This window comes from Festucalex cinctus, chromosome 4 (assembly GCF_051991245.1).
Source record: "Festucalex cinctus isolate MCC-2025b chromosome 4, RoL_Fcin_1.0, whole genome shotgun sequence".
Taxonomy (NCBI): domain Eukaryota; kingdom Metazoa; phylum Chordata; class Actinopteri; order Syngnathiformes; family Syngnathidae; genus Festucalex; species Festucalex cinctus.
Window position 1 is genome coordinate 25,195,616 of NC_135414.1, and position 13,311 is coordinate 25,208,926.

General features: G+C 40.2%; 1 protein-coding gene across 3 annotated transcripts in view; it reads right to left on the reverse strand.

Annotated features, from left to right (window-relative positions):
* mdga1 (MAM domain containing glycosylphosphatidylinositol anchor 1) overlaps window positions 1-13,311 on the reverse strand; it is a 176,479-nt gene that overhangs the window by 117,451 nt on the left and 45,717 nt on the right. For all 3 annotated transcript variants that reach the window (XM_077519860.1, XM_077519861.1, XM_077519859.1), the window contains one exon: window positions 5,888-6,027. In XM_077519860.1, the coding sequence (XP_077375986.1) occupies window positions 5,888-6,027 (140 nt within the window). The remainder of the gene's footprint in view (window positions 1-5,887; window positions 6,028-13,311) is intronic.

The following is a 13,311-nucleotide window of genomic DNA, read 5'->3' on the forward strand; positions in this document are numbered from 1 at the left end:
CAACCAATCTTAGAGAGAGCAAAAAAATAAATAAATGCACAATGCAAAAGGTGGCTGTAGCGCACGCACTTTGTACATATAAACACAAACAGAAGAAGAACAAGGAGTAAACACACAAGCACTGTTTTATTCATGTTGACGTGATGCTAGTTGACACGCACCCGTGAGGAACACTGCTTTTCTCACCTAACACACACCCACGCAACACACACAAGCCTTCTGCAAACTCTCGTTCTCTCACACACACACACACCCACACACACACACATATCCACGCACATGGACCCCACAACCTGGAGTTCATCACAGGACACCAGATGTTTCCAGCAACATCTCCTATTTGCTCTCATAATTCCTCATTTTGCCCCTCGGAAAACCAGGTTGTTGTTTTCTCTCTCTCTCTCTTAACAGCAGTGGTTTGTTTGTCACAAGGCAATTTTCACAGATTCTTCACTAAACTTAGTCGACGGGTGGAGCACGCACTATGGCAGGAACCAATTAAACCTAAGGGCAGAAGATGTGTTTCTAAAAAAAAAAACAACAACAACAACACACACATTTTGTTACAATGAAGTCAGTCTGCTTGTGTGAAATGCTCCAGAGAGGGAACACAAACAAATTCTTTCCAACTGGAATTCCCTCGGGAAAGAAAAAGCTGTGACAAAATCGCCAGTTATTCCAAGCAACACTTTAGGATGGATAAGAAAGTCATCTGTTGCCGGGGGCAGTGTGTCTAAGGGTGCTAATTGCTTGTGATGCTGAGTCATACATGTGTGAAAGACTTTCCTTGTCCGTGGCGTCCTCAGTGGATGCTAGTATGAAACAATTTAAAGATGTACAACATTTTCAGATGAAGAATCACGATTAGTTAACAAAAACTAAAATTGAAGACATTTTTGTTAACAAAATAGATTTTTTATTTTTTTTAAATAACTAACTGAAACAGCATTTTACATATACAAAACAAACTATAATTATCGCGAAAAGTCTTTGGCAAATAAATAAACAAGCCTTTGAGGTTGATTTTAAATAAAATTTATCGGCGTTAACCGGAAGGAGGAGGTTCGAACAGTCGTCTGTTTACTGTGTATCACGTAGAAGTGACATCATCTAGTGGCAACGATAAAAAAAATAAAATAATTGCCACCAGATGATGTCGTTCATATAGGCAACTGCCGTGCTTGCGGCTACATGGCCTCCTACCTCCCTCAGCCCGAAACACGACGCTACTTAACAAATCTCCAACAAATCCACTTCAGAATTTGGAAACTTAGCAAACAAGGGGAAGAAAATGAGACCAATCCAGCTTTAGTTTAGACTTTAGTGTTGTGATACATCTAACGTTAGAAAGCAGTATACTTACAGCACTAACTAGTAACTAAACTTAAAAAAATAAATAAAATAAAAAATAAAAACACCTGAATAATGAAAATTCTAGGGATAGACCGGGGCCGATTATCGGCGCCGATATTTGGCATTTTGACAAATATCGGCATCGGCCATTTTTTTAATCTGAAGGCCGATAAAGCTCACTGAGCAGGGGATACTTGCGAACGTAGCGAATTTGGGGTTTTCATCAGGATTTGTAAGATGTTCGCAGTCAGTTTTTATTTGTCGTAAACACATTTGGAACATATTCACACAATTTTTCACCGCGAAAATCTTTTTGAAACGTTTTTACGAACCCTAACAAAAACCCCAAATGAGCTACATTCACATGAATTTGTTACTCAGTGAGAAATTATATATAGTTTGAAAGAATTCCCCCCCCTCCCCATTTTACGGCAAATGAATATCGGCTTGAAATATCGGTTATCGGCCGACTTGACTACAAATAATCTGTATCGGTATCGGCCTTGAAAAAAATCGGTCTATCACTAGAAAATTCCAAAACGATTTTAATATAACCTGCAAAGAATACCCTCCATCATTTTTCTTCTGTTCCGAATGAATCACAAATGAGCTGGAGCATATCCAAACTGAATGTAGGTAAAACGCAGGTGCCTACCCTAGCTTGGTTTGGTCATTTAAGTTAACTAAATACTAGTGCTGTCAAAGTTAAAGCGTTACCTAATTAATTAATCACAAAAAAATTATCGCATTAATCATTGTATTTCCACAGATTAATCACACTATTAATTTTGACCACAGATGATCCTTTTTAGCCAACAGCAGATGGTTACGTTAAAGGTAGCTGTTGGAGTTTGAGCAATAAATATAACTACATGCATTAAAGTAAAGCATTTAATAAATGTTTACATATGCCGTAGGTCTTTTTTTTTCCCCATTTCAAATTATGCAAATAATTAACTGATTAGAAAAAGCAGGATGAGCGTGTGCAGTGAATATAAATTTTTGAAGACATCCTCGTAACATTAAATGTCGAAAAAATTAACACATAACAGGTGCGCTTCAAATTTAGCGGGCAAAATATGTTGGGAAAAAAGCATTTTTAAATCAGTGATTAATCATGATTAATCAAAACTTTAAGATGTGATTAATCTGATTAAAAAATGTAATCGTTTGACAGCTCTACTAAATACATTTGATATCATCTAAATTCAGAAAGACAAACATTCGCACAAACACTCAAACCGAGTCACTGTTTGATCCCATACTGATTGCTGTGTGTACCACTACGCTATCAGCAACGACAAAGAATCGCGCTAAAACCACTAAAAAAAAAAAAAAGACATCTGAGGCCATCTTGATTCCAACTATGCAAAAACAATAGGCCTGTTTACCGATGCAGCTGTATACCATGCTCTTCAAGAGCTCTAATGGAAACTATGAACAAAAATACCCAGAACCCATGATTTCTGATTTCTGATTTCACTCGCCTTTGATTCTATAGTTTTTTTTGTTTGTTTTTTTCCGTTGATTGTCTTCTTTTTTTTTCCATTAGTTTCCATTTGTTTTTTATTTGTTTGTTTTTTCCCCTTCAGAATTCAGACTGGAGTTCAAGCCACGTGGATTCTGTGTGTCTCTACTCCGTCTAACAAGGAAATTCCCGAGCATTTCATGCTTCCCTCTGCTTAAAGCTAAATACTTTGTACATTTGATTTATTTTCTAGCAGGACTTGGTACAAAAGGCTCGTTCGATGACCATAGTTTTACTGAGCTTGATTGGCCAGCAAGCTCCCTCGATCTGAGCAGCATAGAAAATCTCTGGGCTGTTAAGCGGAAGATGACAGACACCAGACCCAACAATTCAGATACCTGAAGGCAGCTTCCATTACACCTACGCAGTGCCACAGGCTGATCGCCTTCACGCCATGGCGCAATGATGCAGTAATTCATGCAAAAGGAGACTGAGTGCAAAGAAATGAACATGCTTTTCAGAAGGTTGACATTTGTGCTTAGAAGAAGCCTTTGTTGCACGGATCTTATGTGATATTCTAATTTTCTGAGATACTGATTAAGTGCAAGCTATAATCATTAAAATTAGAAATAAAAGCTTTAAATGTTTTTCTCTACGTCTAATGCATCTATATAAAATAATAGTTCCACTTTCTGAAATGACCTACAAAAAATCTTAAACATTTTCATGATATTCGTTTTTTGCAATGTATTTTAACAATTTACAAAGTGTTTGTTCATTCTCAGCTCTAATTAACTTTTTTCTTTGCATAATTTGAGTGCTACATTCTCTGATTTAACTTTGGAATTAATAAAATATAATTACCATAATTATGCGTTAACAGTTTCTGTGTATTGAATAGCTTCCATTGAGACTAACCTTTCGAAAATAGTATAAAGATTAAGGAAGTCGTTAAAGTTGTTGCCTTTCGGTCCATCCCTCACAACTTTAAACTTCCTTGCATCTGCTTATAAGCACCAAATGTTTGACCTTTCATAGGGAAATAAGAGTATGGTTTATGCATATTGCAGCTCGTCATTTAGAGTCAATTTTGATTCATTAACTTACAGTAGGCAAGATGCTAAGAAGAAAATTGGCAGGTGAACATGAGTCATAAATCCAACTGTGATTTTATGTGTACACTGAACAGAGTAAGAACATTTCGGCGCATTCATTGGTGAATGAGGCCCATTTATTTATTTATTTTGGGCATTCTTTTTTTTTTTTTTTCTCTATCCAAAACATAAATCCCAAAAGAGTACAAGGTTGTGGAGATGCCACAGAACAGGGCGAGCTTTAAGTGGATGTTTTGTGTGTGTGTGTGTGTGTGCTTGTAACGTTTTGGGACAGAAGCCAACATGTGCGACCCATAAAGCCGCTGCGTAAATTCATTTGTTCTTCTTCACTTCTCGCCAGCTTGGCTTTAAAAAGTGGGGGAACGTTTCAAGTGAAGCGGCAAAGTGGATAGAAAGAATCTCACTGTCGCCTGTCATAAGGATTTGTTTTTGTCCTAACCACTTTTAGTTGCGTGAAAACAGAGGATGATGAGTGGGGGATGGCTGCGTGGCTTCAGTGTCCACCTGAAAAGTTACAGAACTGGAAGAGGAGCAGGGATGCGCTTACAGATTATCCGGACCAGTACGTGCTTTGCCAGCAGTGTTTTCGCCACCAATATGCTCACACCGCTGAGGTGATGTTTATCCCAAAAGCTACACAACCCCCAATGTTAACACAAGGTGCTAAATGCTAATGATCTGAACAACAGCAAAAACTTCATCAGACCTCAGGCTTTGCTATAATTGCTAATGAAAAACAGCACTAACGTGTAAACAACGTGGGAAGATTCATAGTTTGTTAGGATATACAGCCATGAATTCAATTCTGATTATGATTACTATTGTGTTTGTGTAAATGACTTCACATTTCCTAAGGAATTAAGAAATAACCGTCACCACTCACCTGTTTTCTGGGGTAGGTCGTGTGATTTTCGCAAGCTAACCTGTGATTGGTTGGTCATTACTTAACCCCTGAGAAACTGTGACGTCATCATCAGTCGACAGCAAGTGGCAAAATGGCCGCCGCCCTAGGATGGCGGGTTTTGATGCTTTCATATTCCACTAACACGATACATTTAGATATTTGTAAAAAAAGTTTTTTGACTTGACTTCCCCTTTAAAGAAACCATTTAGTATCCACAGGTGGTGATTTACAATATATATATATATATATATATATATATATATATATATATATATATATATATATATATATATATATATATTTTTTTTTTTTTTTTTATTATCAGTGTCCATTTGTGTCATAACTAGGGTCATGCAAGGGTCAAGTACTGTCATGTCTAGGGTCATGCAAGGGTCAAGTACTGTCGTGTCTAGGGTCATGCAAGGGTTATGCTTACTGTCATGACTAGGGTCATGCAAGGGTTATGTGTACTGTCATGACTAGTGGTCATTCAAGGGTTGTGCTTACTGTCTTGACAAGGGTCATGCATGGGTTATGCTTGGGTCATGACCGCGTGGTCAAGTGTCTGTTTTGAACTGAGGTCAAGTGTCTGTTTTGAACTAATGTAACCAGCATATAATTTCAACTGGTAAGACGCTATGTGATGTCAGAAGTTATGTGATGTCAGGAATCTTTAATATCTTTATCTTGTCAACAGCCAATCAGATAATTCCATGTTAGTCCTGTTCCCCACATGTCTAGCCACAACCAATCAGATCGATTCACTGTCTATATGACTGTCTGAGAAGTGTGTGTTTTTGTCGGATTATTACTTCTGTTACCTCTGTTCCTCTGTGTGTAACTCTCGTTGTTTCTCGCCTCTCGATGTGAATGAATAGTTAAAATCTTATTTGTGTCTGCGCTTTGGGATTCAACCCCAGCACATAACAATTTGCCAAATTTTAAAAGCCCTACTTGACATTTGAAGGCCTGCCAAGAAGACAGGAAGTGTTTGCAACTGCTCCAAAACAAGAACTTGAAAAACAAGCAGCAGACGCCGGAGCTTACCTGTGGTCTCGGGTGCCCCTTCACGATGCACTGAAGCACGAGCGTGTCTCCCTCTTTGATGGTGTAGATCCTCTCGCTGATGTTATCGTCCTTGACGTTGCACGCGGCGCCCGAGTGCACAATCTGGGCGTTGGCAGGAGCTGCGGTGCGTGCACGGGTGGCGACACAAGACAGACCATAGGAAGAAGGAGGAGGAAAAAGCACATTATGTAATCACTCTGAAGCGGGAAAAGGTCAAGAACTTTATCTGTACACTGGTGCTTTATCAATACGTCACACAGAAAATACAAAAGAATGGACTGAAAATTCTAACTGTGGAAAGACAGTAGAAATAAAGAACAGCTTGTATTTTTGTCCACAGGTCTGATTTCTAACTTTAGGGCGATGAGTAGCTGTGTAGACAGTGTGAAGGACTGACCACTGCTAATATACAGTCGATGACCGACGTAGGTGAACTGCAGTGGAGTCACCATGGTAATGGAGGTGATTTGGTTCTCCTTGCTGTTTATCGTTTATCTGCTATACAACACATACAGAAATACACATGGTGATTTTTATTTTTTTTTTTAATGGATTTCATTACCAATGTATCCCCCAAAGGTCTTCCAGTGACCTATGAAGCACCCTGGCTTGCGAGCAATTAGCATCAACTGTCCTCACCCCACTGTGACGAAGGGAGACAGAAGAGAGGAGGGGGCCGGACGCGGCCTAACAGCAGGCGAGGTGGGGAAAAGGCCAGAGAGGAGCGTTAAACCCCCGGGAGAGTCGCGGGAGTCGGGACAGCACAATGATGTGATTAGAATCGATTCACGCCGAGAACAAATCCTCACGGTGCTCAACAACTGTTATCACTGAACAGACAGCAAGCGAGTGGGCGGCCTGTTCACCTTACAACTTCAGCTCACATCAGGTATAATGCCGCAGCTGATTGGAGTTCATCTGCTTGTCTAACTTGGATGCAGACGAAACACAGAAGTTAAGACAGTCCTCTTTATTCTAGGGCCTCTTTATTGCAAGTCGGTCCAATAAGTACGAAATTAATAGAAAAAGGGATTTTTTTTTTCACTGAGTAACTTTTGATACATAAATTGAAATTAATGGCCATTTTCTGTTTTTCTCATTTCTAGTTCCTGATAGTAAAACGGCCACAAGAGGGCTGCCGATAAAAGGTATCATCCACCGTCACGAGAACTGATACCTTGAAGGCTGCGTATCAGCTCAATGCCCGGTCCCAGTACTTTCCTATCCCTATTCTAGAGTGCGTTTAAGAATAATCACTCGACACCATTGATTCTCAAAGTGTGGTACAAGTACTACTATAATGGCATGCGAAATAATCACTGCATTTGTACAGTTTAGTTGTATTTAACTTTAAGTTCCATATTTGCCTTTAATGTAAAATTGATTGTTGTTAAAGCCAAATCCCACTGAGGGGCAAACCTTTGTGACACTAGCGAATGTTGACTTCACATCAGGGTTTGTTCAAGGTTGCAATGTTCGCTAAACTTGTTCAAAATTTCATTACAACACGAAAAATAAATACATAACTGTTGGCAAACGTCTGGTGAATGTTTACCGAATGTTGTGACCTTGAACAAAGCCTGACGAACCCGGACGTGAAATCACTAGCGTTCAAAATGTTTGCTACGGAGGTTAGCAATAAGTTAAGGTACAATTTTCATTTAATTTCTATGTTCAATATAATTCAATCGAAACATTATTTAAGTACTTTCTTTCCTATATTGAAGCACAGTGTTAATGTTCATTATGTGCATTAAATTTTTAGCATTCTGCACCACCCCATTTAAGTGTTGGTGGTCCTTGTCATGCTATTGATGTTTATAACAAAATTAATTACCACAAGATCAAAATCTCAGATCGTCACTCTCATTAGAATTATGGCCTGAGCATGCAAAGCACACCTTGAAATTCCATTATTTATTCGGCATTATTGCTCTTTTGCAAAATAAATCATATTTTGTGGATTTGCCCATGTTTAAAACCGTATTTTACCGGTGTGTTTATAATGGTGAAAATTTACCCTTGGTACGGGTTGCTAACCTGCCAATAGCCAGATTGATATTGTGCTTCGCTCAAGGCGGGACATTCTGTGCAATACTTCGAGCTGATTGGACGATGCAGCATCGTTCACGTTTGTTTTGACCAATCACCGCCACGGATGAAAACGTCGTCGTCGTTCTCGTCATTCTCGTGGAAGGGAGGGAGCGCAAACATCAGCTAGGAATGGATGAAGCGCCTCTCGCTGTGTACGTTGCGTGTTTGAGCAGGATGTGAACGAGTCAACAAAAGTTATGTACCCTGTCAATAATTTAACAACACAATGCAGAGACCCTGTAGGAGATTTGAGCTCTCCACCAACAAAAAGGGTTACGGGAGCATGATAGCAATTTATGATATCTGTTCAGAGCGAAAGAATGCAATTTTCACTAGTTCCCAGTATGATGACACTGTGTACACCCTGCAGAACCAAAGGGTGCAATGCCTTGCTAGAAGGGCATATTAGTTACAATTGCTGTGGGAGGGAGGATCACGTCTTGCGTATAAAGAAAACGGCTTTGCGTGCCTTATGTACACATCATCATGCTCGCAGAACTTCGAGTCTAAGCAGCCAAAGGATCACACTATTGAAAGAGCCTTGTGCGCTTGGTCTAGGACAAATGTGGGAATAAGTTCAGAAGACAGGGAGCTGATATAAATGGTGAATAATTGTCTGCTTAAAGCTGATTGGCGTGTCTGCATTAGTTTGCCTCTCCGGAGAGGGAGGTTAGATAGAGCAGCTTCTCTGTCTGCTCCCGCCTCCGGCAGCTTGGCAGCTTCGGCTGTCTGATCGGAGAAAGAAATGACGGCAGAGAGTCAGATATGTGGAAGATTGAAAGAAATGCAAGATCGAGGGATGATGGAGAAAGATGAAAAGGGTAAAAAATGAAATAAAATAAATCACGGCACTGCTTTGTTGAGTTCTGTCTGAAAGGTGCAGGCAAATAAAGAGAATCTAGTGATACACCCACATACATAGATCCCATTGCATTAAAAATGAAATTTGTCACTTGATTGAGGTGCAAGACAGCCAGTCAGACACCAGCCACACGCGTCTTTGCGCATGCACATACAAAAAGCACTACCTGCCGCCAAACTGTATAGCACAGGTGACGAGATCCGGTCCTCGAAGGCCGCAGTCCTGCAGGTTTTGGATATCTCCCTTCTTCAACACAGCTGAGTCATGATCAGCCTGATAACGAGCCTGTTAATTGGAATCAGCTGCACTTCGAGTCGGGAAATCTATAAAACCTGTAGGACTCCGGCCCTCGAGGACCGCAGTTTGCCACCCCTGCGTGTGTAGCAAGCACCTAGATCACAAAACTCTAGCAAGCTTGCATGTTGCCTTATTAGCATCCAATTCATTCTCCTCTCAACCAAAAACTTGCCAAGTCCAATTCCCATAACTCATTTACTCCCAATAACGTATAAATACGTTTTTTTAAATGCTCTAAGTGTCCCAAGGACGTATTTATACGTTTTTTTCTTTTTTTTTTTCTTTTTTTCTTTTTTTTTTTTTTATGCTAGAGCATACAGAAGGCTTTGATGCAACCTCTCAACTGCAAAGAACGGTTGCAGAAATGGTAGTTATTACACAAACGGCCAGCAGGTGGCAGCAGAGCAAAGGAGATCAACCAGGGCCATCTAGAAAAAAAGCTCAATTACTAAAACTGATGAAACTTAGCTCTCTTTTAATGCTAATTGCTGCAAAACGGAAACATACATTTTTTTCCTGATGAAAGAAGAGACTTTAATCTTTCTTCCATACTTTTATAGCAATAGAACACAATATTCTGTGGGCCATGCAAAATCTGTCAAAATCCAGTAAAACAGCCGGGAGCGAACGGGACTGCTTCTGTGAAAATGGCTGGGAGTGAATGAGATAAGGAAATATTTAGGGGGGGAAATAATCACTAGTCAATCTGGTAACCGGTGGCTTATTACTTTTGCTAATGCTAAATGCTAGTTTGGGTGACAATTCACTGCAATGCACTCTCCATTATCCAACCTTTTTTGCGATCGTTGAACACAGGCACGTTTCTTTCTTTCTTTCTTTCTTTTTTTTTCCAAAACCGTGTTTATAAAACTGAAAATCTAAACACACAAAACTGTGTTCTTCATGTCTTTAAATGGAAACAAATGTGCCACCAGGAACATTTTCCATGATTCTTAGAAACGGAAGCAGGAAGTAGTTCTAGTTGAAACATGAATTTGAAAGTGAATAGGAAGGAATTTAGCAGTTAAATTCTTTTTTTACTTGGTCTATTGTAGGGGTGTTTAAAAAAAATTGATTAGGCAATATATCGCGATATTACATCGCGCAATTCGATTTTTAAATATCCATTTTTGATGGAAAAATATTCACCAAAACGTCTTAGGGTTCACACCTTAAGCATGGAGGAATGTTATATTAATGGAACATTAAGCCTTAATATTTTTATTTTAATGCTGTCCAAACATGAAACAGATTACAACCTATATAAGACTGAAGTTTCAGATAAATAAATAATACATTTTCATACAAATCTTACACTGTACAAGTTTACTGATTAGTATTTTCTACATTTAAATAAAAATAATCGCAACAATCGACTTGTAAATTCGTATCGGGATTAATCGCTATGGAATCGAATCGTGACCTATGAATCGTGATACGAATCGAATCGTCAGGTACTAGGCAATTCACATCCCGAGTCTATTGTATGAATCGCTATGACAACAGTGTGATTGACATGGCCCAAACAATTGGCTTGCTGACTGGAAAAACCGGGATGGGACCTACATGAAAATATGACAAAGCAAATCCGCCGCGACTTGGGACACTCAAATCTTGAAAACTGTCCTGAGACGTCTTGACACCCTACTTGGCCCTCTAACGTTATTTAAAAACCAATACCGTCCTTGCTCTGGAAAAGGAAAGTAATCCATGAAAGAAAAACATAAAAGGTTAATAATTGTTGCCCTGAGATTGACTGGCAACCACTCCAGGCTGTACTCCACCTCTCGCCCAAAGGCAGCTGGGGAGAGACTTATGAAAACAAGTGCTACAGAAAACGGATGAGTGGTTAAGAAATGCGTGTGACAGTGTGAATGGGACCAAATCTCATGTAGTGCTGTCACATTGTGAGAACAACATTAAGGGACGTCCCTCCTGTGAAAGCGTTGCAAAATCTCTTCCCACAAGCACTAGTGCTGTGTTCCGTGCTGCTCAGACATGCATCAATTGAGTTAGCATGAAAGACGACTATCAGTCTTCAGAAGCTGCCGCTCTGGCAGGAATCCATCCGACTGTGATGATCCATCGATCAAAAGAAAAAGCCCCATAAGACGCTGATTGAATGCGTTGTCTCCACACGGTCGGAAACATTCAATGCACATTAGTCACGTGTGGGACATAACTATCTGCAAAATGCCGCTCTGATTAATTGAGCCCTCGCAGCCTGCCCCTTTGTTTGTTTATGTGTACAGGCGTCAGGACATCTCTCTCAAAAACGAACGACGACGTTGGAGGGCTGCTTAAAAAGTACTTGACAGAGCGCCAGCTGAGGTGTGTGTGGCTGCCATCGTGGGTGTTTGTGTATGCGTGTCAGTGTTTCTGTGGAGGAATTCCCGCCGAGGGTCATGAATCCGTTGGAAGGCGGAGCCACGTAGAACGTGATTGATATGCGTAGTTACTTTATGCGGCTGCTCATGCATGCAGATGAGCTCCCGTTTCGTCTTCCCTTCGTTCACAAGACGCCGCCGAGTCGCTTTGGCACTTCCTTTTCTATCGTGTCGGGTAAGGAAAGGCTAACATAGGAAAGGAATAAAGAATGTTACGAGTGTGGGCCTAAAAAAAATAAAAATAAAAAATGGCAAGGTTGCTGATACCTCTAAAAATTTCCTTCACACCAGCAAACAGACAACAAAAATATTCTTAGTACACCGAGCGAAGAGATCTAAACAGTTGGCGCCATGACCTCCATGCAACTCCCATGAGTCCCCTTTTGTGATGGCTATCAAAAAGGTGCATTGCTTTAACGTTTGACCTGACCGGTAAATGGCCGCCAAACATGAAAAGACGACCCTAAATAACCTTATTGCTTCTTTCACTCAACTGCAAGTTGCTGTTCACACGTGCTTACCCATAAAGCCAAAACACAAGCACACGCATACACACTACACACATACGAACAGTTAAAATTTAAAGCAGTGAGGAGGATGTTTTGCCAGTGTTTGTATGTTTGTTTACTTGAAGCATGATTCAAAGGAGTATTGCAGGTTTTTGGATTATATTTGGAATGTACACTGGAAAACCTGCCTATTTGCTATTCACAAATTCACCAGCAATTTCTCAAGAATAATGCACATTTCTTTTGGCGAAAATATCATTCAAAATCAAGAGGGAGTATTATACTCACATACACGCAAAATTATGTTTACCGGTAGGGGTTGTGAAAGGTGTAAAGCCTATTGTGTATTTATTCTAATATGATATTTAAGTCTAATGTTACCGATTTATGTAAATAATAACACGATTTGGGCTGCTAGCCAAGAATTACGCCGTTGTGACTGGATTTGTCCCCAAGACAGGTCGGGGGTTAACCTTGCTCTCGCAAGATGAATTGTCGCGGTGTTTGTGAGTTCACAAACTCCGGAGAATATAGCTTGTACCGTTCCCGAACCACTGGTGGTGTTTGGGGGCGGACATGCAACTGTGACGAAACAAGGAAGCTAGCACAGACGCAGGGGCTAACAAACAAACCCAGCATGGACGCTGCAATTAATTCTGTTCTCGCAGAATTACTCACTGTTTCCTTGTTGAATGTTGAATAGCGAGAAGCGCTTCGTGCATTTCGTGCAGTTCGTGCTTTTCCCCCCCTTCGACATGAATGAAGATGAAATTTTCACCCGTAGCCGTGATTGGTTAAAACAAACGTGTAGAATGTTGCATCGTCCATTCAGCTCGAATTATTGTACAGAATGTCCCGCCTTTTTCCCAACGAAATTACTGTGGAGCGGTACCAGGTTAGGTCGGGGTGATTGGTGAGGAACACACTTCTACGAAAGTATAAAAGTTTTCCAGGAAATGATGTCTTCAAAGAACCATTGTCTCATTTCTGCAAACATCTGTGCCTAATTCGACCTCTCTACTCTGTCAATCTTCTCATCTCCTTGATGGAATATCTAATGGGAGATGCTACTAACATGTTAGCAGTGCTAACATGTTGAAGAGGAGCAAGGAATGAGGACCAAAGTAGCAAATGGTGAAATGAGCACTCTGTGTCCATCACGGTAACACGAAGAGGCACAATTCTCCTTCAAGCAGGCCAACATGAAAGAAAAAAAATACAAATGTTTTTATAGTAGTAGAAGTAGCCTACGTC